The 24,459-nt window shown below is 53.7% G+C and overlaps 1 protein-coding gene and 1 long non-coding RNA gene across 2 annotated transcripts in view; one reads left to right on the top strand and one right to left on the bottom strand.

Moving 5' to 3' along the window:
- Positions 1 to 14,741: 14,741 nt before the first annotated feature.
- Positions 14,742 to 17,589, bottom strand: LOC149913513 (ciliary microtubule associated protein 1A-like). The gene is made up of 6 exons (XM_090129459.1): positions 17,464 to 17,589; positions 16,816 to 17,016; positions 16,318 to 16,419; positions 15,873 to 15,994; positions 15,565 to 15,705; positions 14,742 to 15,004 (listed from the first exon to the last, which is right to left on the bottom strand). Exons 1-6 carry the CDS (start codon positions 17,567 to 17,569, stop codon positions 14,921 to 14,923), a joined length of 756 nt encoding a protein of 251 aa, XP_089985585.1. The 5' UTR covers positions 17,570 to 17,589; the 3' UTR covers positions 14,742 to 14,920.
- Positions 17,590 to 18,908: 1,319 nt separating this feature from the next.
- The window catches only part of LOC149913500 (uncharacterized), a 207,287-nt gene continuing 201,736 nt past the window's right edge, over positions 18,909 to 24,459 (top strand). Inside the window, exons 1-2 of the long non-coding RNA XR_016461080.1 lie at positions 18,909 to 19,930; positions 21,859 to 22,251. This is a non-coding gene — a long non-coding RNA (uncharacterized LOC149913500). The remainder of the gene's footprint in view (positions 19,931 to 21,858; positions 22,252 to 24,459) is intronic.

The following is a 24,459-nucleotide window of genomic DNA, read 5'->3' as shown; positions in this document are numbered from 1 at the left end:
GTATTTCTTGTGATGAGACTGACTTGTTTAGGAGATGAGTGATGGGTGTTGCCGTGTGGCAATCAACATCACTGTGTGGACAATTTTAGCTGTTTGCCTTCGGAAGAGAGTGCTCAGCACTGTTTACTGGTGGAAGATCTAGGCTGTGACCAAAGAAGTCCAGCTTGCTACAGGAGACTGGGGGATGATCCCATTGTATCCTGTGAAGGCAAGATACAAGTGGGCGCCTCCCTGCTCCCTCTTATCTGCTGGCAAGGCCCGGAAGATGGGAACAAAAGGAGTTCCTGCCGAGATCCAAAAGCCAGAAGCTCTCACCCCAAAAACAACTGACTCAACCACTTTGGACTTATAAATTTATAAGTTGGTACTACCACTGGAAAGGAGTTGCCATCATCGCCGTGCTGTCACCGTCGTCGTCAACAGAACAACAATGCCCGACGACCCACCACTACTGAAGATCAATGACTGAACTATGAACCACGCTGCATCCACGGTGGTGACTATCTCCTTTTTGCTTTCTATAGAGACTCCTTGCTGCTTCTTTCCTATCTGTCCTATCGCCCCCCTTCCCTTCCCCGTTCCCCTCATTCATAATAGTGTCCGTCCTCCCCTTCCCCATCTCCCTGATTAAGATCTGCAACAAACTGGTCGGACCAACATTGGAACCGTTGTCCTGTAAGCCCCGGGCATCTCCCTAAAATCTACCTGTCGGCGCTGGAAGGGATGCACCGCCCACGGCCGGCCTCCCTTTGCTATTTGCTTCGTTTAGTCTTTACTTCAGCACGTGGCAGACATCAGTAATGCAAACGGCTGACCAAGCAAGCATCAGCGGTTTCCAACGCACTGAAGTTTGAAAGGCTTCAGGAAGCGCTGGTGCATTCCTGTGTGCAGCGGCGAGGAAAAAGGAGTAACCGGAAAGCATACATATAGGTGTTGAGTTGATTTTATTGATGACTTACTCCAATTGTTAACGTTCAAGAGTAAAATGGGCAAAAGCCCAAGTCGATAGAGAGAAATGGAATCAAGTGGAAATCGGCAGTTGATTGGTGTCTTCCCGTCCCCTTCCGTCCCAGGAAAGCAAAGGCGGCCTTCCAGACTTGGCTGTTTTATTCCACAATCAGAGGGGTTGTGTAGAGGGAGTGCCGGATTCCAAAAGTGGATGCAGGCGCCTGGGGCTTGATCAGCGTCACCTGGAAGGGCGAAAAGGAAAGGCAGATCCACAAGGGCCCTTGTCTTCTCTGCTGCCCTCGCACCCTGCTGTCCCGCACCCCTCCCGATGCCAGACAGTCCCGGGTGCCTCTCTGGGCAGGGCTGAGCGCCAGCGCAGGGCCGCTGCAGCTGGAGCAGAGCTGGCTCAGGGAGCTGGGCTGGCCTGACAGGAGGTGCGCTTACGGGCACCTCCTGTCTCGGAGAGGGCTGGATGTGCACCTGGGACCTCGCAGCTAACTCTCCTCCGCTGGGGGCGTGCCGCCTGGAGCCCTTCTGAGCTGCGTCCCCCAGAAGAGCTTGTGAAGGACCAGCACGCCCCGTGAAGGGAAAGGGAGCAGAGGGAGGAAAAGCTGCATGCTGTGCTGTCTGTCCCTTCCTCTGCTCGGAGGTGGCACGAGGGCAGGGAGCAGGCCTGCTGTCCGGCACTTGGTCCCTGCGGCCAGAAGCTCTTTGGCCGGAGGAAGCCTCGGGGGAAGGGGGAGAGGCGTGAAGGCTGTGCTTGTGAAACAGAGGGGAAGAGCTGAGCAGCTAGCTGCCTTACCCGGCCTACGCTGTAGTCTGCCGGCCCCGGCTTCGCTGCTTTGCCCTCTGCGGGTTTTGGTCGGGCCGCCATGGTGTACGCGGGCGCCCTGGTCTTGTAGGCATCCACAGCTACTTTGGGCAACGCCGCAGGACCCGGAGTCTGCAAGAGAGTCATGGGCGCACGGGGCTGGGATCACATTCAAGGCTCTCTCTTTCCCTGGAAGCCTGCGTTAAGCAAAGGTGCAGCAGGCTTGGAAGCCCCTGTGGCACAGGGAGAGCAGCCCAGCTTTGGATGCTAACATGGAAAAGAGGAGCAGCAGAGCTCACCTTGGCGAGGTCTTCGTCAAAGCGGCCGCGCTGGCTCCTTCCCCTCATGGAGTAGCAGGGGCTGGCCAACGTGTAGGCCGTATTGGGGCCCATCAGCCTGGGCAGTGTGTAGGTGCCCGGACCTGCAGGAGGAGCAGCAGAGAGCGTGTGCGCGAGGGGCTGGAGGAGACGGAAGCAGCAGAGAGGGGCAGCCTGCCCAGCCTGCTGGTGGGAGGTCTCGCCCCTCTGCCAGTTCCTCCCTCTACTCTGGCACTGGGCCAGTGCCGGCAGCTCCGAGCCCGAGCAGCCGGAGCCTCTGCGGGCCGAGAGGTGTTGGTCATGCCAGAAAGCTAGCGGCCCCAGCGCTGCGCAGGCTGCACAGTAGGCCCGCTGCTGGTGCTGGGCAGCAGCCCGGCCCTGGACGATGCTCAGGCTGAAGGGTCTGCCTTTGCCAGGGTCGGCATACCTGGAGGGCGGTCTGTACGCAGGGGCTCCCGCCGGAAGGCCATGGACTGCACCGGTGGGCACTTGAAGATGTGCCTGTTGGCTGCCTCGGTGCGGTAGTCACCTGGGGCGGAGGAGAAGAGGAAGAAAGCTGTGAAGCGCTGGTCTCCCTCTGCAGCCGCAGAGACAATGGCCCGAGGAAAGGGTCTTCTGAAGAGCTGCAGGATTGCTGGGGGACCCAGGCAGCACGCGGGGACGCTTTTCCATGCCCCGCCACTATGTCCTGCCGTGCTCGTCCTGTGTGGGGGAAGCGCTGCAGAAGTGGTACTCACTGGGTCCGGGGGTGACGGTGGTCTCCGTCGTGGGTCGTCCGCAAAGGTGGGCGCCCGGAGCCACGTACTTCCCGTTCCTGGTGATGGCGGGCTCCACAAAGTAGCAGGGACCTGGCCCGCAGCTCTCGGCCGCAGGCGGTTTGGTCCCGCGAAACGTGTATGCGGGGGCACGGGCTTTGGTGGGGCTGTGGCCCACGAAACCTAGGAGGAAAAGCAGAAGAGAGCACACCCCTGAGCAGCTGCACGTTTCAAGCTCCTGTGGAGCAGTTAGGCGCAGTTAGGCGCCTGGCCTCCCGACATTCCCTTCCCACGTGACTTCTTCCTCCCAGACCAACGGAGGCGAGCCGTGCGGGGCCTCGCAGCGCACAAGAGTCAGCCCCTGAGTGCAAACGGCTGAGCCAGCGCCTTGCAAAGTCACCGGAAAAAGAGAGCGGAGCTTTGGCCAGCACGCTGCCTGTAGCCAGCAGTTTCCAAAGGCCTTCCCGCACCACGCGTGCAGGCACTCCATAGCGAGAGCCCCCAGAGCGCCTCTGTGCAGCTGCCGAGCTGAGTCTGTGGGAGGCTCTGCCGGAACGGGGAAAGGCTCGGGAGCTGCTCTGCCCTGTGATGTCCCTGATGCGCGCCCCGCCCTGGGGATGGCCGCTGTACCTGTTGTCCCCGGGATGGAGTACTGGGGCCCGGGGCTGGGGAACTGGGCCGAGATGAGGCCGCGTGGGCGATGAGGTCTCCACGTCCCCACCCAGGCTCCGTCCATGCTGGCAGGCACGTGCCTCCAAACCTAAAGGCAAGAGCAGAGGAGTTAGTGACGGGCTGCCCTGGCAGAGGCCACGGGTGAGCTTTGCTTCCTGCCCCCCGGCCCTCGGAGCCCAGAGGGGCAGGCAGGAGAGGGCTGTCTCCTTTGCCCAGCCGCGAGCCGCCCGCCACGTGGCTTGCAGCTCCCAAGCCAGAAGGGCCAGCAGCAATTTCTCCTGCTCACGGCAGTCCTGCCAGTCTCGTGCTGCACGCCCCTCACGCACAGCGGAGCTAAGCCCGCATCCTGCGGCCGGGCTCTGCAGCCTGAAGCGTGCTGGAGCTCTCCCTCTCCTCTGAGAGCCTTGGAGGACGAGCGCGAAGAGGCTGAGCTGGTCTGCTGCTGGGGCTGCTCTCGGGCACAGCGCACGGCGAGCGGCTGCGGGCAGCACAGCTCACGAATGAGGTGCCTGGAGCCGGCGGGCAGCTGTCCTTGGGGAGGGCCCGGCGTCGTCATGGCAGCGCATTGTGACAGCACGCGGGCTCCGGGTGATGTCATCTGTGCTGTGACATCTCCCGGCTGGCCTGAAGCCGCGCCCTCCACGCCTTTTCCACCTCGCACTCCAGCCAGGAAAAAGCTGTAGCGCACGCTGCCGCCACCTGCAGTTGGACCGAGCTCTCAGTTCCAGCCCCGTGCCGCCCGGGGCTCCTGGGGCTTGATCAGCGTCACCTGCAAGGGAGAGAATCCCAGCGGGGAAGTGCACTGAAAGTCCCTTCCGTCTGGCACGGCCAGCTCAGCCGTGTGCAGCCACCAGCATAATGATTTGGTTGCCCTCTTTTTTAGCTTGTACCAAAGATACATGTAAATGAAGTACACGTGTTCTTGTCGTTCACTCTGTTCTGGAGTGCATACGTGGCACCAGACAATTTTTCTTTGCCCAGTCCGGCCCAGACAGGCCAGGAGTCGTAGAACCATATCATAGAATCATAGAATGGCTTGGGTTGAAAAGGACCACAATGACCATCTCGTTTCAACCCCCTGCTACATGCAGGGTCGACAACCAGCAGACCAGGCTGCCCAGAGCCACATCCAGCCTGGCCTTGAATGCCTGCAGGAATGGGGCATCCACAGCCTCCTTGGGCAACCTGTTCCAGTGCCTCACCACCGTCAGAGTGAAAGACTTCCCACTAATGTCATACCTAAACCTCCCCATTCCCCCTTCTCCTATCACTATCCACCCTTGTAAACAGTCATTCCCCCCGCTGTTTATACACCCCCTTCAAGTATTGGAAGGCCACAGTTCCAGAGGTTCCCCTGGAGCCTTCTCTTCTCCTAAGGGCTAAACCAGCCTGGTTCCCTCAACCTTTCTTCACAGGAGAGGTGCTCCAGCTCTCTGATCATCTTAGTGGTCCTGCTCTGGACTCGTTCCAAGAGCTCTGCGTCTTTGTTGTGCCAGAGGCCTCAGGTCTGGGCAGATGAGGCCTCACAAGAGCCAAGTAGAGGAGGGCAAATCACCTCCCTCTCCCCACTGGCCACCCCTTTTTAATGCAGCCCAGAACACTGCTGGCTCCCGCTGCACCCCCATCTCACCCTGAAGAAGAATAGGATCCACGATGGCAACACCGAGCTATGCAGCCTTTCCCCAAAATTCCAAGGATGCTCCCACACCTCCTCAAAACCCTCCCCAAATGCCCAGAACGCTCCAAGACCCCCCTCAGAAATCCTCAGTGGCCCATCCCCCCAACACTCCCCAAAGCCCTTACGCTGGCCACAAAGTTTCCCAGGACCCCAAACCTCACCCAGGACGCCCAAACTGCACCTGTCTCCCCAGACTTCCAACGCACTTCTTTTCCAGCTCCGCAGGGACACCTCCCCTGCCTTGAGCCATGGGCAGTGCTGCGGGGGCATCCGCCCATGTTGAAGTACTTGCTTGTATGCCCCCCACTGCCTTCCCAGCAAATCTGTCGATGGGCAGAGAGATGTTTCAACAGGTTTCCAAGCTTCCCTCCTCCCACGCTTTTCCTTTTCTCCCCCTCAACATCTCTGGAACGTCCCAACCAACACAATCACATTGTTCACACTGTCATGTTTTCGGAATGTGCTTTTCAGTATCAGTATCGGTCGGCAGGATCTTCTGCAAAGCCGGGTAACATTGAGTGGCAGAGGGTGTGGAGGAACTCAGGAGAAAACTTAGAGAAGCAGACACTCCCGGTGTCACGGAACTCCCCTCCCAAACTCCCGTGGAACCCTGAGAGGTTAGGCAGGTACTGAAGAGAGGGAAGGCTGCGGCCCCAGCACACCTACGGAGGCACAAATTATTTGGGGCCTGGCCCAACAGCCCAACAGCATATGAGGGAGTTTGAGGAGCTGCTTCGTCAATAATCAGCACTGAAGCGCGGCTCCCTTTAACACTTTGATTACCAGTTCAAACTGGACGTTTCAAGGAAAGGCCCCCTCCACATGACGTGCTTCTGATGCCACTTGGAGTAAGCGGCTTGCGGTGATTACACAACGGGCTCAGAGGGGAAACCGCAATCATCCAGGAATTTTGGAAGCGGCCTGAGAGGTCCTTTCCAACCTCAGCGATCCCTTAGCGTGAAACTAAGCAGGCCCGCAAAGCCGGGCAAGGAGCAGCACGAGCATGCAAACCCTGCAGGGGACACCACAGCATCTCCTCCCGCTAAGCCTTAACGCAGTTAAGATCCGCGTGCGTAACCCGCGCTATCGCAGCAGCGCTCCTGCGGATACACAAAGCCTTCGTCTCCTCCAGGAACGCACCACGCGCCGCGGAAAGTTTCCTATTCGTGCCCGATACCTACCGTCACCGCCTCTTCCAGGACTTTCCGGCTTCCCCCTTCAGCTAGAAAGAAGACGCACTCGTTCGGAAGCGTCGCTGCGGTCCGCAGCCGGGACAGCTCCCGCAACACCCGCAGCCGCGCCGCAACGCCGCCGCAGGAGCGGGCGCCGCACAGCAGGCGTTCCGGCGGCGAGCGAGCGGCCCCGGGCAGAGGGGGCGGCGCACCCGCCCGCGCCCACTCGCGTTCTGTTCGCGCGAGCCCCGCGCGCCGCGTCCCACCGCTCCTCAGCGACGGCCGCCGAGCGCCGCTCCAGGGGAAGCCCGCGCCCCCCGCCGCTAACGAAGAACTGCAGCCAGTTCATCTCGCGGAGCGCCACGGGCAGCCGGAGGAGCTCCACGTCGTACAGGTTCTCCATCTCCTTGACCAGGCGCTCCCCGCTCGCCCGCAGCTGCTCGACCCGGCTCCTCGCTGCGGGGACTGACGCGGCGTCGGACGCGGCCCGAGCGCAGAGCTCGGCCCGCCCGCCCGCCCGCGGCCTACCCTCCCGGTCGAAGTCCTTCAGGAAGGCGCTCAGCTTCCTGCCGCGCGCGCCCGTGGCCGCGGCCGCCTTCCTGCGGGCAGGAGCCATGAGGGCCGAGGAACGGCGCGAGCGCACCGAGCCCCGCTCCCGCACGGCGCGACAGCACCGGCCGCCCGCGCCGCGTTCAACCGCCGCCCAACGCGCGCCCGCCGCCCAATCAGAGCTCCGCGAGCGGCGGCGCAGCCAATGGGAGCGCGGCGCGGCGTGATGACGCCCGGCGCGGCGTGATGACGATGGCGGGCGCGGCGGGGCCGGGCCGGGCCGGGCCGGGCCGGCGCGGCCGTTGTGCTGCGGCCGTACGAGGAGCGAGCGGCGGAGCCGGGCCTGGCCTGGCCGAGCTGCTGCGGCGCGGGCCACGCGGGCCGCGCTGCCCGTCGTTGGCCGACGCGCCGGAGGGCCTGCGGGACGCGGAGCGTTACTACTAGCGGCGCCTGCAGCCTCCCGTGGCGGGGCTCCCCGGGCGGGGCTGGGGGCGCGGGCAAGGAGGAGCTTTCGGAGGCGAATCGAATGAAGGGAAACAAGCTGCGTTAAAAGCGACGTGCTTTCGCGGGCTGCTGGATCCGCAGCTGCGGAGCTGACCTTGCTAAGCCGGGCGTTGGCTGCCGAGAGCAGATGCTTTTCTGCAGACTTAGGCGCTTGGTACAGGCGGCGGCTGTCCCGTTTCTCCGAATAACGCTGTGCGCTATCCTAGCGTTAAGAACCAGACGGTGCGCACGTACTCAGTACTTTCCCTGAGATCACCAGCGTGTTGGAAATATCCAGATAATTTTCTAGGACGGTTTCTCTGATAAAGCAAATTTTATTCGCAATTGCAACGGCGGGCCTCCTGCAAGCAGGAGTGCACAGAGAAAACAGTGTTACGTCTTTTATCCCCTATTGCCCAACGCTTATCTCTTTCTCCCCTGGTTCCTCACTGGCTGAGTACTGCAGGTTCACACTCTTTTGCCACCCTTCACTAATCGTACAAATACCAAGTAAACACAAATCTTTGCCGCCCAAACACAAATATCTTAATTGGTTAATTGCCTTCTAACAATTGCTTTCTTAACAAACATTTGGTCATAACTTTCGGATGTCTGTTTTACAACATAAACATAAACATAGCCTCTTAATTGTTTAATTACCCCCCTAACATTTGCGCCCTTTACACTGGGTCATTGTTCTGATCATTCATCTGTCCTTGCATAGAGATAAGCTCGGAAGGAGGATAGAGGGGAGTATCTTGGAGCCTGCCTGTGGCACCCTAACATTCCCACAGAGTGGGACAGTTCTGCTTTGTGTAAAGGCCCTGACTCCTTGAAAGTTTGTTGCATGTATTTCACTTCCTGCCGGTCCAATGAACAACCTTACAGTATGTTTCCTAGTTCAGAATACTATTACCCACATTGTTTAGAACATTTAAAATCTATTGCAGCTTTGTGAGAAAGAATTTGTTAGGTAATTCGGTAACTATGTTTCTAAAATATGTTACTAATATGTATATGGTATTCTTACTTTCCACATCAGCTATTGCCAAGGATGTGTTACAGCTTAATTCTTTAGATCAATTGCCCTTTTTCAACGTTCAATGCAGAAACAACATTTTCACTTTCCACTAGCGGAGGGTTCTGCGTCCTTGCACGTGCTCGGTCCTTCTGTGCTGGATTCCAAGGATGCCCCCACACCTCACAGAATCACAGAATCACCAAGGTTGGAGAAGACCTCCAAGATCACCCAGTCCAACCATCCACCTATCACCAGTAGTACTCACTAAACCATATCCCTCAACACAAAATCCAACTGTTCCTTGAACACCTCCAGGGTCAGTGACTCCACCACCTCCCTAGGCAGCCCATTCCAGTGCCTGACCACTCTTTCAGAAAAGTAGTATTTCCTAACGTCCATTCTAAATCTCCCCTGGCGCAGCTTGAAGCCATTCCCTCTAGTCCTATCACCAGTTACATGAGAGAGGAGGCCGACCCCCAGCTCACTACAACCTCCCTTCAGGTAGTTATAGAGAGCAATAAGGTCTCCTCTGAGCCTCCTCTTCTCCACACTGAACAATCCCAGCTCCTTCAGCCGCTCCTCATAAGGCCTGTGCTCCAGACCCCTCACCAGCTTTGTTGCCCTTCTTTGAACCCGCTCCAGGGCCTCAATGTCTTTCTTGCAGTGAGGGGCCCAAAACTGGACACAGCACTTGAGGTGCGGCCTCACCAGAGCTGAGTGCAGGGGCACAATCGCTTCCCTGTTCCTGCTGGCAACACCGTTCCTGATGCAGGCCAGGATGCCATTGGCCTTCTTGGCCACCCGGGCACACTGCTGGCTCATGTTCAGCCGAGCATCGATCAACACCCCCAGGTCCATTTCCTCTACGTGGTCTTCCAGCCACTCCGCCCCAAGCATGTAGCGTTGCCTGGGGTTGTTGCAGCCAAAGTGCAGGACCCGGCATTTGGTCTTGTTGAGACTCATCCCATTGGCTTCAGCCCAGCTATCCAGCCTGTCCAGATCCCTCTGTAGGGCCTCGCTACCCCCAGGCAGATCGACACTTCCAGCCAACTTGGCATCATCCCCAAACTTAGTGAGGGTGCACTCAGTGCCCTCATCCAGGTCATCAATAAAGATATTGAAGAGGACAGGCCCCAGCACCGACCCCTGGGGAACACCGCTTGTGACCGGTCACCAGCTGCATTTAGCTCCATTCACTACCACTCTCTGTGCCCAGTCTTCCAGCCAGTTCCTTATCCAGCCAAGAGCGTACCCGTCCAAGTCACGGGCTGTCAGCTTCTGCAGGAGAGTGCTGTGGGAGACAGTGTCAAAGGCCTTGCTGAAGTCTAGGTAGATTACATCAGCAGCCTTTCTCTCGTCTACCAGGCGGGTCACTAGATCATAGAAGGAGATCAGGTTGGTCAAACAGGACCTGCCCTTCATGAACCCATACTGGCTAGGCCTGATCCCCCGTTGTCCCACAGATGCCACGTGATCTCCCTCAAGACAATCTGCTCCATAACCTTCCCTGGCACCGGGAGGTCAGGCTAGCAGGCCTGTAGTTCCCCGGATCCTCCTTTCAACCCTTCTTATAGATGGGAGTCACATTGGCAAGCCTCCAGTCTTCTTGGACTTCAGCAGTCAACAAGGAGCGCTGATAGATAATGGCGAGCGGCTCGGCTATCACCTGCGCCAGTTCCCTTGGCACTCTCGGGTGAATCCCATCCGGCCCCATGGACTTGTGACAGTCCAGCTGGACTAGTAGGTCTCTGACTGCATCCTCCCGAATCGCGGGGGGTTCTGTCCACACTCCAGTCCAGACTACCGGGTCAGAGAGCGGAGTAGCCTGAGGATAGCTGGTGTCACCTTCAAAGACAGACGTAAAGAAGGCATTCAGAACCTCTGCCTTTTCCTTATCCTCAGTGGTCACATTCCCAGCCTCATCCAGTAAAGAATGAAGATTCTCCTGAGTCCTCCTCTTATCGTTCATGTATTTTTAAAAGGGTTTCTTGTTCCTTTTAACCCCAGCGGCCAGGTTGAGTTCAAGCTGGGCTTTTGCCTTTCTGATTTTCTCTCTACACATCTTAACTTCTCTGTACTCTTTCTGAGTCACTCGTCCCTTCTTCCACAGGAGGTAGATTCTCTTTTCTCCCAGAGCCTCAAGAATAGCTCCCTATTTATCCATGCTGGTCTTCTTCCCTGCCGGCACATTTTGTGGCTCGGGGGGACAGCCAGCCCTGCGCCTTTAGGACTACCTTCTTGAAGAGCGACCAGCCGTCTTGGACCCCTTTACTCTCTAAGTCTGAAACCCAGAGGATTCCCCCTGCTAGCCTTCTGAATTCAAAGCCCGCCCTCCGGAAGTCCAAGGTAGCAGTTTTGCTGTTCCCCCTCCTGGCTCCACCAAGAATTGAGAACTCTACCATTTCATGGTCACTCTGTCCAAGACAGCCCCCAACCTCCACATCTCCCACCAGACATTCTCCGATTGCGAAAAGCAGGTCAAGCGGGGCAGCTCCTCTCGTCGGCTCTCTCACCAGCTGCGTCAGAAAGTTATCCTCCAAACACTCCAGAAACCTCCTAGAGTGCTGCTCCTGTCTCTTCATCCTGGTTCAGTGGTCTGTAGCAGACACCCACCAGGAAGTCTGCCTTGTCAGCCCTTACCCTGATCTTTACAGTTCTGGTTCTGCACCGTAATAGAGCCGTGGCAGTCTTGTCAAGGCTTCAGAACAACCGCCGTACTGTCATATCCACAGGAAAGGTGCGGAACAAACGCACGCTGTGGCAAGCGCAATGGAGAAGCCAGGAGTTAGTCGTCTCGCTTCTCAGCTTCTCCCCCCTCCAGCAACAACCCCCCATTGCTACTGGAGTTGCTATTACTGGAACAGTTGATCAGTTAGTAGAGACTGTTCCAAAGGCTGCTTGTCTCCAAATGGTGTTATGATAGAGAGCTGCAGCCACACCATGAATCATCTATGATGATGCCTGTTGATCCTGAGAGAATGCCTACTTTAACTAGGGGGCTTCCAGGATCATTGAAACCCATAGGCACACAACTGCAAGGAAAGATACAGGCTACGTCTCAGGCAGAAAGAAGCCGGGCAGTGTTAGAGGAAACCGTAACCTCTAACCATCTGCGGTCAGGATACAGAGGACGGACATGGGGGGAGGTTGCCCAGGAGTCAATTAACTATGGGAGGAAATATGGTTTCTTCCAGTGGTTTCTTCCTCCAGGAAATTGGAGCCAAGGGCAGTGAGGCTTGCAGCAGTCAGCCTTGCCCCCAGGCCTCCTAGGCCAAAGCTCAGTGGGACTGGAAGGGTCTCATTGTCAGCAAAAACAGGTAGGCGACATATTGATCATAAGGGTAATTGTCTCGGGACACAGGGCTGGCACAAGGGTGTTCCACGAGATCTGATGAATGGATTAGCCACTGTCAGGTTAGAGACATTAGTTAACTGGTGGCCAGAACAGAGGCTCAAGAATCTTGAGGCAAGCACCATCTTGAGCCCAGGTCCTAGGGCCTCTCCCGAGGAACCTGAGCGGCTATCCAAGCCATTAGAAACCTGATGTCTTCACCCCTCCCAAGTGAGCGGGGTGGGGGCGGTGAAGAGTGGATGCATTAGAAAGCTCACCACAAAGCGAAACAAAGAGATCCTCGATTTAACACCTTCTGTCCAAAGGCCTCACCACTCTTGCCAGTTATCCCTGTGAGTCACACACAGTTCAGTGGCTGAGAAGCTAAGGGAAACCCTCTTATCTCCCTGGCCAGACTGTGTCGATTGACTCAGCTAACCTGAGGCCGGTTTCCCTAACCCTAATGGAATCCCTTAACGAATGTGCTTGGGAGGCTAAAGACACCCCGAAAAAGGAATATAAAATCAACACTTGCTGAATTGTTCCCTCATTTTTTAACCGTATTAACAAAGCCCAAAAAGGGCCAGTCGGTGTCCTGTTTCATTTTACAGAAGATCCCCGCAGGACCTTGATTGGACACAGAAAGGCTGATAGCTGATTCGTGTTTTGTGACAGAAGATCTGATCACGCTAGAATACTGAATATACCTCTTGATGACATGTTTTGGTTGCAATAGTGTTATGTTTTGCGTTGGTGTGGGTGTGGGTGGTGGTTGACGTCAGTGCTCGGATCTGTTAAACTTCACAACTGGGTTCAGAGTTCTTAGCGGTCATCCTCGCTTCCTGATACTCCCTGCACAGTGATAGCATTTCCTTTGAGCGCTTCTTATCAAACTGATTATGATTTGCACGTAAGTCCTCCACAGTGTTTCCAAATTCCTAACAAACTGGGAAATGAATCAAGGGACCCATCTAATATCTGTCAGATGTGGGCACAGGAGAAATCTGTCATAAAGCCTTTTGCACCGATGCTTTCCAGTGTCACACCAGCCCAGGAGCTCCATCCCAAACACGGCTGTTGGAAGGTGCCTAAGTTTTGATAAGAGATGTGTATGTTTCTGGGATTACTCCTCTTTGACGCTTTCTACTGTCGCACGCTTTCCTGTGAAAAGTTCTGTAGACTGTAACAGTACTTGAACTTGCCAAACTAGGAGCTCTATCTCTCAGCACCTGAATTGCTTTGGAAATGCTCAAGTGGAGAGTTCTCATGACACTAAATCATCTTAGAAAACATTCCATGGCAAGTCCACATACTGTCAAATTGGACTAGATACGCTTTTGGTGAATTAACTGAAGTGTCCTATTGTATGGCCGTTGAGAAACACCACAACCTCTACTGAAGAATTCCCATCTGGATCCTGGCTTCCACTGGGAGTTCCTGGGTGGGCTACGCAGCTGACACAAATAGCTCTATTTGTTTTACTTATTGATCTGTCATTATTGGTTCTTGTTAAATGTATGGCTGTTGCCAAATGGATGGTTGTCTCTTTTCACTTTCTACCTTTTCTTCATTAGGAAACATTGGTGTCACCACTGCTGAAGAGCCACCGGCTGGTGTTTGTGGCAAAATGAATGATTCTAATTGTTGTCTAAAAATTGAATGATAATGAAGAAGTTGCTAAACAAATTGCCCACGGGTGAAACGCATCCTATTTTGTGTGCTGTTGCAACTCTTGTGTTTGTTCCTTGTGTGGTTCCATGGTGGATTCAACCTATACAACCAGCGGTATCCTCCATGGACTTTGTAACCACTTCAACTGATGATGAACCAGTCCAACAGATCAGGGCAACCTTTGTAACCAAGCCCAAGAAGTCCCTTCTAACAACTGCGTAACATTTAACCCCCCTTACTCCCCACCCCTCTTTTCCCTTCTGCTTACTTTTACTTTCTTTCTCTCTTTCTTTCTTTCTCTCTTTCTCTCTTTCTCTCTTTTTTCTCTCTCTCCCCACCACCAGGAACGGTCATTTGCACAGCAGTTTCAAGCAATCTTGTTTGGGCTCAAAGCTTGCTTCCTGAGGTATTTCTTGTGATGAGACTGACTTGTTTAGGAGATGAGTGATGGGTGTTGCCGTGTGGCAATCAACATCACTGTGTGGACAATTTTAGCTGTTTGCCTTCGGAAGAGAGTGCTCAGCACTGTTTACTGGTGGAAGATCTAGGCTGTGACCAAAGAAGTCCAGCTTGCTACAGGAGACTGGGGGATGATCCCATTGTATCCTGTGAAGGCAAGATACAAGTGGGCGCCTCCCTGCTCCCTCTTATCTGCTGGCAAGGCCCGGAAGATGGGAACAAAAGGAGTTCCTGCCGAGATCCAAAAGCCAGAAGCTCTCACCCCAAAAACAACTGACTCAACCACTTTGGACTTATAAATTTATAAGTTGGTACTACCACTGGAAAGGAGTTGCCATCATCGCCGTGCTGTCACCGTCGTCGTCAACAGAACAACAATGCCCGACGACCCACCACTACTGAAGATCAATGACTGAACTATGAACCACGCTGCATCCACGGTGGTGACTATCTCCTTTTTGCTTTCTATAGAGACTCCTTGCTGCTTCTTTCCTATCTGTCCTATCGCCCCCCTTCCCTTCCCTGTTCCCCTCATTCATAATAGTGTCCGTCCTCCCCTTCCCCATCTCCCTGATTAAGATCTGCAACAAACTGGTCGGACCAACATTGGAACCGTTGTCCTGTAAGCCCCGGGCATCTCCCTAAAATCTACCTGTCGGCACTGGAAGGGATGCACCGCCCACGGCCGGCCTCCCTTTGCTATTTGCTTCGTTTAGTCTTTACTTCAGCACATGGCAGACATCAGTAATGCAAACGGCTGACCAAGCAAGCATCAGCGGTTTCCAACACACTGAAGTTTGAAAGGCTTCAGGAAGCGCTGGTGCATTCCTGTGTGCAGCGGCGAGGAAAAAGGAGTAACCGGAAAGCATACATATAGGTGTTGAGTTGATTTTATTGATGACTTACTCCAATTGTTAACGTTCAAGAGTAAAATGGGCAAAAGCCCAAGTCGATAGAGAGAAATGGAATCAAGTGGAAATCGGCAGTTGATTGGTGTCTTCCCGTCCCCTTCCGTCCCAGGAAAGCAAAGGCGGCCTTCCAGACTTGGCTGTTTTATTCCACAATCAGAGGGGTTGTGTAGAGGGAGTGCCGGATTCCAAAAGTGGATGCAGGCGCCTGGGGCTTGATCAGCGTCACCTGGAAGGGCGAAAAGGAAAGGCAGATCCACAAGGGCCCTTGTCTTCTCTGCTGCCCTCGCACCCTGCTGTCCCGCACCCCTCCCGATGCCAGACAGTCCCGGGTGCCTCTCTGGGCAGGGCTGAGCGCCAGCGCAGGGCCGCTGCAGCTGGAGCAGAGCTGGCTCAGGGAGCTGGGCTGGCCTGACAGGAGGTGCGCTTACGGGCACCTCCTGTCTCGGAGAGGGCTGGATGTGCACCTGGGACCTCGCAGCTAACTCTCCTCCGCTGGGGGCGTGCCGCCTGGAGCCCTTCTGAGCTGCGTCCCCCAGAAGAGCTTGTGAAGGACCAGCACGCCCCGTGAAGGGAAAGGGAGCAGAGGGAGGAAAAGCTGCATGCTGTGCTGTCTGTCCCTTCCTCTGCTCGGAGGTGGCACGAGGGCAGGGAGCAGGCCTGCTGTCCGGCACTTGGTCCCTGCGGCCAGAAGCTCTTTGGCCGGAGGAAGCCTCGGGGGAAGGGGGAGAGGCGTGAAGGCTGTGCTTGTGAAACAGAGGGGAAGAGCTGAGCAGCTAGCTGCCTTACCCGGCCTACGCTGTAGTCTGCCGGCCCCGGCTTCGCTGCTTTGCCCTCTGCGGGTTTTGGTCGGGCCGCCATGGTGTACGCGGGCGCCCTGGTCTTGTAGGCATCCACAGCTACTTTGGGCAACGCCGCAGGACCCGGAGTCTGCAAGAGAGTCATGGGCGCACGGGGCTGGGATCACATTCAAGGCTCTCTCTTTCCCTGGAAGCCTGCGTTAAGCAAAGGTGCAGCAGGCTTGGAAGCCCCTGTGGCACAGGGAGAGCAGCCCAGCTTTGGATGCTAACATGGAAAAGAGGAGCAGCAGAGCTCACCTTGGCGAGGTCTTCGTCAAAGCGGCCGCGCTGGCTCCTTCCCCTCATGGAGTAGCAGGGGCTGGCCAACGTGTAGGCCGTATTGGGGCCCATCAGCCTGGGCAGTGTGTAGGTGCCCGGACCTGCAGGAGGAGCAGCAGAGAGCGTGTGCGCGAGGGGCTGGAGGAGACGGAAGCAGCAGAGAGGGGCAGCCTGCCCAGCCTGCTGGTGGGAGGTCTCGCCCCTCTGCCAGTTCCTCCCTCTACTCTGGCACTGGGCCAGTGCCGGCAGCTCCGAGCCCGAGCAGCCGGAGCCTCTGCGGGCCGAGAGGTGTTGGTCATGCCAGAAAGCTTGCGGCCCCAGCGCTGCGCAGGCTGCGCAGTAGGCCCGCTGCTGGTGCTGGGCAGCAGCCCGGCCCTGGACGATGCTCAGGCTGAAGGGTCTGCCTTTGCCAGGGTCGGCATACCTGGAGGGCGGTCTGTCCGCAGGGGCTCCCGCCGGAAGGCCATGGACTGCACCGGTGGGCACTTGAAGATGTGCCTGTTGGCTGCCTCGGTGCGGTAGTCACCTGGGGCGGAGGAGAAGAGGAAGAAAGCTGTGAAGCGCTGGTCTCCCTCTGCAGCCGCAGAGACAATGGCCCGAGGAAAGGGTCTTCTGAAGAGCTGCAGGATTGCTGGGGGACCCAGGCAGCACGCGGGGACGCTTTTCTGTGCCCCGCCACTATGTCCTGCTGTGCTGTCCCTCCTGTCAGCCCATGGCTCTTTGCTCTTTTCGGACGCGGGGTCCTTGTGCCCTCAGCCCGTGGTGCTGGGCAGCGATCCTTCTCCGAGGGCGTTTATCGCTGCTCAGAGCCGTTTGTGTTCTCTCGCAAAAGACCTACAGCTCCATCAGGGCGCGAGCTGACTCAGGGCAAAAGCCCCGTGCTCGTCCTGTGTGGGGGAAGCGCTGCAGAAGTGGTACTCACTGGGTCCGGGGGTGACGGTGGTCTCCGTCGTGGGTCGTCCGCAAAGGTGGGCGCCCGGAGCCACGTACTTCCCGTTCCTGGTGATGGCGGGCTCCACAAAGTAGCAGGGACCTGGCCCGCAGCTCTCGGCCGCAGGCGGTTTGGTCCCGCGAAACGTGTATGCGGGGGCACGGGCTTTGGTGGGGCTGTGGCCCACGAAACCTAGGAGGAAAAGCAGAAGAGAGCACACCCCTGAGCAGCTGCACGTTTCAAGCTCCTGTGGAGCAGTTAGGCGCAGTTAGGCGCCTGGCCTCCCGACATTCCCTTCCCACGTGACTTCTTCCTCCCAGACCAACGGAGGCGAGCCGTGCGGGGCCTCGCAGCGCACAAGAGTCAGCCCCTGAGTGCAAACGGCTGAGCCAGCGCCTTGCAAAGTCACCGGAAAAAGAGAGCGGAGCTTTGGCCAGCACGCTGCCTGTAGCCAGCAGTTTCCAAAGGCCTTCCCGCACCACGCGTGCAGGCACTCCATAGCGAGAGCCCCCAGAGCGCCTCTGTGCAGCTGCCGAGCTGAGTCTGTGGGAGGCTCTGCCGGAACGGGGAAAGGCTCGGGAGCTGCTCTGCCCTGTGATGTCCCTGATGCGCGCCCCGCCCTGGGGATGGCCGCTGTACCTGTTGTCCCCGGGATGGAGTACTGGGGCCCGGGGCTGGGGAACTGGGCCGAGATGAGGCCGCGTGGGCGATGAGGTCTCCACGTCCCCACCCAGGCTCCGTCCATGCTGGCAGGCACGTGCCTCCAAACCTAAAGGCAAGAGCAGAGGAGTTAGTGACGGGCTGCCCTGGCAGAGGCAACGGGTGAGCTTTGCTTCCTGCCCCCCGCCCCTCGGAGCCCAGAGGGGCAGGCAGGAGAGGGCTGTCTCCTTTGCCCAGCCGCGAGCCGCCCGCCACGTGGCTTGCAGCTCCCAAGCCAGAAGGGCCAGCAGCAATTTCTCCTGCTCACGGCAGTCCTGCCAGTCTCGTGCTGCACGCCCCTCATGCACAGCGGAGCTAAGCCCGCATCCTGCGGCCGGGCTCTGCAGCCTGAAGCGTGCTGGAGCTCTCCCTCACCTCTGAGAGCCTTGGAGGACGAGCGCGAAGAGGCTGAGCTGGTCTGCTGCTGGGGCTGCTCTCGGGCACAGCGCACGGCGAGCGGCTGCGGGCAGCACAGCTCACGAATGAGGTGCCTGGAGCCGGCGGGCAGCTGTCCTTGGGGAGGGCCCGGCGTCGTCATGGCAGTGCATTGTGACAGCACGCGGGCTCCGGGTGATGTCATCTCTGCTGTGACATCTCCCGGCTGGCCTGAAGCCGCGCCCTCCACGCCTTTTCCACCTCGCACTCCAGCCAGGAAAAAGCTGTAGCGCACGCTGCCGCCACCTGCAGTTGGACCGAGCTCTCAGTTCCAGCCCCGTGCCGCCCGGGGCTCCTGGGGCTTGATCAGCGTCACCTGCAAGGGAGAGAATCCCAGCGGGGAAGTGCACTGAAAGTCCCTTCCGTCTGGCACGGCCAGCTCAGCCGTGTGCAGCCACCAGCATGATTATTTGGTTGCCCTCTTTTTTAGCTTGTACCAAAGATACATGTAAATGAAGTACACGTGTTCTTGTTGTTCACTCTGTTCTGGAGTGCATACGTGGCACCAGACAATTTTTCTTTGCCCAGTCCGGCCCAGACAGGCCAGGAGTCGTAGAACCATATCATAGAATCATAGAATGGCTTGGGTTGAAAAGGACCACAATGACCATCTCGTTTCAACCCCCTGCTACATGCAGGGTCGACAACCAGCAGACCAGGCTGCCCAGAGCCACATCCAGCCTGGCCTTGAATGCCTGCAGGAATGGGGCATCCACAGCCTCCTTGGGCAACCTGTTCCAGTGCCTCACCACCGTCAGAGTGAAAGACTTCCCACTAATGTCATACCTAAACCTCCCCATTCCCCCTTCTCCTATCACTATCCACCCTTGTAAACAGTCATTCCCCCCGCTGTTTATACACCCCCTTCAAGTATTGGAAGGCCACAGTTCCAGAGGTTCCCCTGGAGCCTTCTCTTCTCCTAAGGGCTAAACCAGCCTGGTTCCCTCAACCTTTCTTCACAGGAGAGGTGCTCCAGCTCTCTGATCATCTTAGTGGTCCTGCTCTGGACTCGTTCCAAGAGCTCTGCGTCTTTGTTGTGCCGGAGGCCTCAGGTCTGGGCACAGTACTGCAGATGAGGCCTCACAAGAGCCGAGTAGAGGAGGGCAAATCACCTCCCTCTCCCCACTGGCCACCCCTTTTTAATGCAGCCCAGAACACTGCTGGCTCCCGCTGCACCCCCATCTCACCCTGAAGAAGAATAGGATCCACGATGGCAACACCGAGCTATGCAGCCTTTCCCCAAAATTCCAAGGATGCCCCCACACCTCCTCAAAGCCCTCCCCAAATGCCCAGATGAGGCCTCATAAGAGGTGGACAATCACCTCCCTCTCCCTGCTGGCCACTCTTTTTTTAATGCAGCCCGGAACACAGCTGGCTTCTAGGCTGTGAGCGCACACTGCTGGTTCATGTCCAGCTTCTTGTCTATCAGGACCCCCAAGTCTTTCTCTGCAGGGCTGCTCTCAAGGTGATCTTTGTTGCTTTGAAGCAGGCATTCATTTTTTTGGTGCTGACACATGGGGAATCATTCTGCCTACTTTGCACAGAAGACCTTCTTCAGCTGATGCGCATCTCTTGTGTCATGCATGTCATGGTTTTCCCAGATGGCTCAAACGTAGTCAGTACTTTCCCTGAAATCACTAACCGAGGGTTCTGTGTCCTTGTACGTGCTCGGTCTTACTGTAGTGGTGGTTCTAATCAGTGCCGCCGATCTTAACATCTGGACTTTTTTTCAATGGATGAACTTCACAGAAGCAGTGGAGGCACAGTAATCTACTTTTATCTGTGTCCACACAGTGCAAAGACTTTTCCTTTGATTTCACATATATTGTTTTGAGTTATAGTGCACCAAGGTAGGAAGTTGCTCATGGCAATGGAAACTTGCCAAACTGGGGAAAAACAGCTAAAGGGTCAGCGAAAGGACACTGTGATGAAGCTGATGATGGACAAATGAGGCAGAAGTAGGTGGTCTAAGGTAAGGACAGGCCACTACCTTGCATGCCCAGAAGAACATTATTGTATATTAATGAGTTCTTGGAATAGAACAAATGTGTATGCCAATGTATTGCATATGCATGTCTTAACTTTTAAAATGTAGAACTTGAGCTCTGAGAGCGTGTGCTTGATGTGTCATGTTGCTCAGTACAGATTAGGAGGAATAAAGGAATGCTGTTTTCCAGCACCACATTGGAGATAGAGAGTTTTCTTCTCAGATGTCAGATGACAGTGTGGAACTATCAGACCAAGTAAAAAGAAGCACAGAATAGTGGCAGAAAAAGATATATTTGCAAATATTGTTTTCTAACAACTCATAAAAATGAAAATATCTGTAACTACTGTCTTATTTAACACATTACTAGATAGTTTTCCTTGACATAGTATACAGAAGGTTTGTTCTTCCAGCTTGGAAAGCCAAAATTTAGATCAAAATTAAAACAGACTCATTTTACATAAAAAAAAAAAAAAAAAAAAAAAAAAAGATCTCTTAAGTTGATATGCAAGTGTGAGATATTCCTTAATACCTCAGCTGTATCTCTATGTGACTTAGGAGCACCAATATCTGACCACCAGAAGCAGATATATATATATATATATATATATTTTTTTTTTTTTTCAGTTTTCCATTTTATGTAAGTTTAACTGTAATCATTAAACAAGAACATGCAACTTTGTTTTAGATGATGAAAAGATATAGCATAGTTCAACACACTTGTTAAAAGAGCCACTCTCTCTTTTTTTTTTCTTTGTATTTCTGCATGTGTTTCTAACTTCAATAAGATTGCACCAATTGACCTCTAAACTCTTTCTTCCCCAGACCCATAAAAATTTCTCTTCCTCTCAATGAATGTTGCTACAAAAAATGAGAGATCAAAATCATTAATTTAAAAGGCATATGACATTCTCCATGGAGATGTCTCTTTTCACAATTCTCTCTCAATGTGAATAAGAATTGCATGCAGCTTTTTTTTTTCCTAATATAGAATGTCTAACCACAGACTCAGAAGCAAATAATGGATTTTATACAATAAAGCCAAAGAGAGGGAAACGGGCATTTTGTTGTGGAGTTCCAGTAACGCTGCTCATGTTACCTCTCTCTGTCCTTGGTAAAAGTGATATATAAAAGCGGTTGACATGGCAGAATGTCTGGACAGGAAGGGCAGATGTTTTATATGAATTCTAAAATATGATTGAGTCTTGCATTTTTCTTTATATTGGCACGTGTTAGTTTGCTGGTTTACTCTCCTTCCTCTATTGCCTTACATGATGAAGGAAGTAGTAGCTCAGCATAACACAGCTGGACAAACTGTAGGGAGATTTCTTAAGGCACTACACATGGTTCACAGTGAACACTAACTAGACAGATCAAATTTCTGTTGAATTCATGAACTTTAACTTGACTAGGATTTAGCTTTGTATTGCATTTGGTTTCATTCCATTGTATTACTTATGGGTTAGGGTTAGGCTTAGAGATAAGGTTAGGGTTTGTGTTGGGGTTGGGGTTAGTGTTAGGGTTAGAGTTAGGGTTAGGTTTAGCATTAAGGTTTGGGCTAGGCCTAGGATTAGGATAAGGGTTATGGTTAGGGTTAGGATTGCATTGCATTCCATTATAATGCATTTAATTGCCTTGCTATGCATTATTTTTCATCCCATTGTATTACTTGTTTGGTTTAATGTTTGTGGTAGATTACGCTTAGTGAAAAGATTAGGGTTAAGTTAGGCTTATGGTTGGGGTTATGACTGTATTACATTCCATTATGTTATATTTCATTTCATCCCATTGCATTGTATTTCATTACACTGTATTGTGTTTGGTTTATGGTTAGGGCAAGGGTTACATTGGATTTCATTCCATTACATTGGATTGCATTTAATTTCAGATAATTTCTTTGAATTGTGTTGCAGTTTGAGGAGTTAATCACGTGACATCTCTCCCCATGAGAGAAGGGGGGGAAGATAGAAGAAAAAAACCAACTGAGGTAGAATTGATTTATTAAAAGGAAGTGAGAGAATGTAGAATAATTAAGAATAATAAATCAAACAAAAAAAAAAAAAAGGGAGGAGAGAGAACTTCTGATTGCATTGTTCCCTGTGCTGCTGGAAACTGGAAGACAATAAAAAGGAGGAAAAAAATGGGAAACTAAGGAACATAAGGGAAAACAGCTGTAACGCTATAATGCGATGGAAAACAAAGCTATGATAGCAGGGTAGCAGAGTCCCAGGCTGAAGCAAGTGAGGATAAGCCTAAGTGCAGCAGCTGTGGATGCAGAAGCAAAGGAAAAATTCAGAAGGCCCCAGGTAGGCAGAGATCTCAAGAAAAACATTCTTGCCTCCACTGCCAACCCTTATACAAGGTCTGGGAGGGGGTGGATCCTGGCTGCACATAGGCACAGCATTTCTCTTTATTGTCAGCAAACATAAGTACATGATACAACTGAATGAACAGCAAAGCACTCTCCTCAATTGGCTGCCACATCCCAGCTGCATTTAAGAAGGTCTGCCTTCCACAGGGAATATTTGTAGAAGAAATGTATTAGTTGGAGACAGGAAGGGGGGGTTGGTCTTGGGACTGGTGCTCTTTAACGTAATCATCAGTGACACAGATGATGGCATCAAGTACACCCTCAGCAAGACTGCAGATGACACCAAGCTGAGTGGTGCAGTCGATACACTGGAGGGAAGGGAAGCCATCCAGAGGGATCTGGATAGGATGGAGAAGTGGGGACATAAAAACCTAATGAGGTTCAATAAGGCCAAGTGCAGGGTGCTGCACTTAGGTCAGGGCAATCCCAGGTATTTATACAAACTGGGGGAAGATCTCCTTGAGAGCAGCCCTGTGAAGAAGGACTTGAGGGACCTGGTGGACAAGAAGCTGGACATGAACCAGTAGTGTGCGCTCACAGCTTGGCAGCCAGCTGAGTTCTGGGCTGCATTAAAAAAGGGGTGGCCAGCAGGGAGAGGGAGGTGATTGTCCGCCTCTTGTGAGGCCTCATCTGCAGTACTGTGCCCAGACCTGAGGCCTCCGGCACAACAAAGACGCAGAGCTCTTGGAACGAGTCCAGAGCAGGACCACTAAGATGATCAGAGAGCTGGAGCACCTCTCCTGTGAAGAAAGGTTGAGGGAACCAGGCTGGTTTAGCCCTTAGGAGAAGAGAAAGCTCCAGGGGAACCTCTGGAACTGTGGCCTTCCAATACTCGAAGGGGGTGTATAAACAGCAGGGGGAATGACTGTTTACAAGGGTGGATGATAGTGATAGGAGAAGGGGGAATGGGGAGGTTTAGGTATGACATTAGTGGGAAGTCTTTCACTCTGACGGTGGAGAGGCACTGGAACAGGTTGCCCAAGGAGGCTGTGGATGCCCCATTCCTGCAGGCATTCAAGGCCAGGCTGGATGTGGCTCTGGGCAGCCTGGTCTGCTGGTCATCAACCCTGCACATAGCAGGGGGTTGAAACGAAATGATCATTGTGGTCCTTTTCAACCCAGCCTGTTCTATGATTCTATGATATGGTTCTATGATAAACACAATTAAGAAGTTGACTAAAGAGTTCATTAGATTTTTGAGATGGGACAAGTTTCTAACTCTCATACAGCAGCCAAGTAGATGGGAAGTATATGAATGGCTAAAGAGCAAAGGGAAAAGAAAATGTGGAGAGCAGTGGAAAGGACATACATACAGACTGCCTGGTGAAAAGATACCCTTAACCACAGTCAGGAGAGCTGGAAGCACTGAGAAGGTGAGGGAGATCATGTAAGCAGCAGGGTAGAGCTGAGGTGGAAGCTGAGTGTGGGCTGCAGGGCATAAACACTGGCACCAGGTGTCTGTGCCCCTGTGACTGAAGACATCTGTGTCTTCCAAACACAGTTCTGGAAAATATTCTTTGTACTTTTTGTAAAATAAAAAAGAAAAAAAAAAAGAGAAAGGAAGAAAAAAGACATTAAATCTTCTCAAAAACTATCACCTTTTTAAACTAAGACCCCAAAGCATTTTAGAGAATGGAAAGTTTGTTGACACATTTTATTTCTATTTTTGCCTTAAATTCTTTGCTCCTATTTTACTGACATTAATTAACATCTTCCAGATCTACAGCTTCAAAAAAAGTTCACTTTGTGTCTTGCACAGAGCCTGGCACCCCCAGATTTTCCTGCATACAATTCTCTCAGTCTTTGCACAGAGCAAGCCATGTATGTGGAGCTGTGCGCCTTACATGCTTCTGTCAACACCTTTCTTGCTGTTTTTCTGCTGTGCTGTGACAATTTTGGCAGGCTATTGGCATAGGTCTGCAGAAACACCTTCTGCTAACTAACGTCCATGTGTTTGAAGATTTTAATTATGAAAAACATGGAGTAGCTAAGGGGAGAGTTGCATTAAACATGGCTTTTATATGAAAGTTAAAAGGAATGCATTAGAAAGAATATAAAAATGACAAAAACAGGTAAGAAGCGAGGGTATTACATCCACTGTCCCTGTTGATAGATGGGAATAGTTGAAAGCAAACTGTGAACT

Source organism: Phasianus colchicus, chromosome 36, assembly GCF_987193195.1.
Source record: "Phasianus colchicus chromosome 36, bPhaCol1.hap1.1, whole genome shotgun sequence".
Classification (NCBI taxonomy): domain Eukaryota; kingdom Metazoa; phylum Chordata; class Aves; order Galliformes; family Phasianidae; genus Phasianus; species Phasianus colchicus.
This window is presented reverse-complemented; position numbering and strand designations above follow the sequence as displayed.

Excerpts from the sequence above, each read along its gene's own strand:
- LOC149913513 (XM_090129459.1), bottom strand. The coding sequence starts at position 17,569 with ATGGACGGAGCCTGGGTGGGGACGTGGAGACCTCATCGCCCACGCGGC. Across the intron at positions 16,420-16,815 it reads CACCGTCACCCCCGGACCCA|GTGACTACCGCACCGAGGCA; the intron begins GTGAGTACCACT and ends CCTCCGCCCCAG. Across the intron at positions 15,706-15,872 it reads TTGACGAAGACCTCGCCAAG|ACTCCGGGTCCTGCGGCGTT; the intron begins GTGAGCTCTGCT and ends ACTCTCTTGCAG.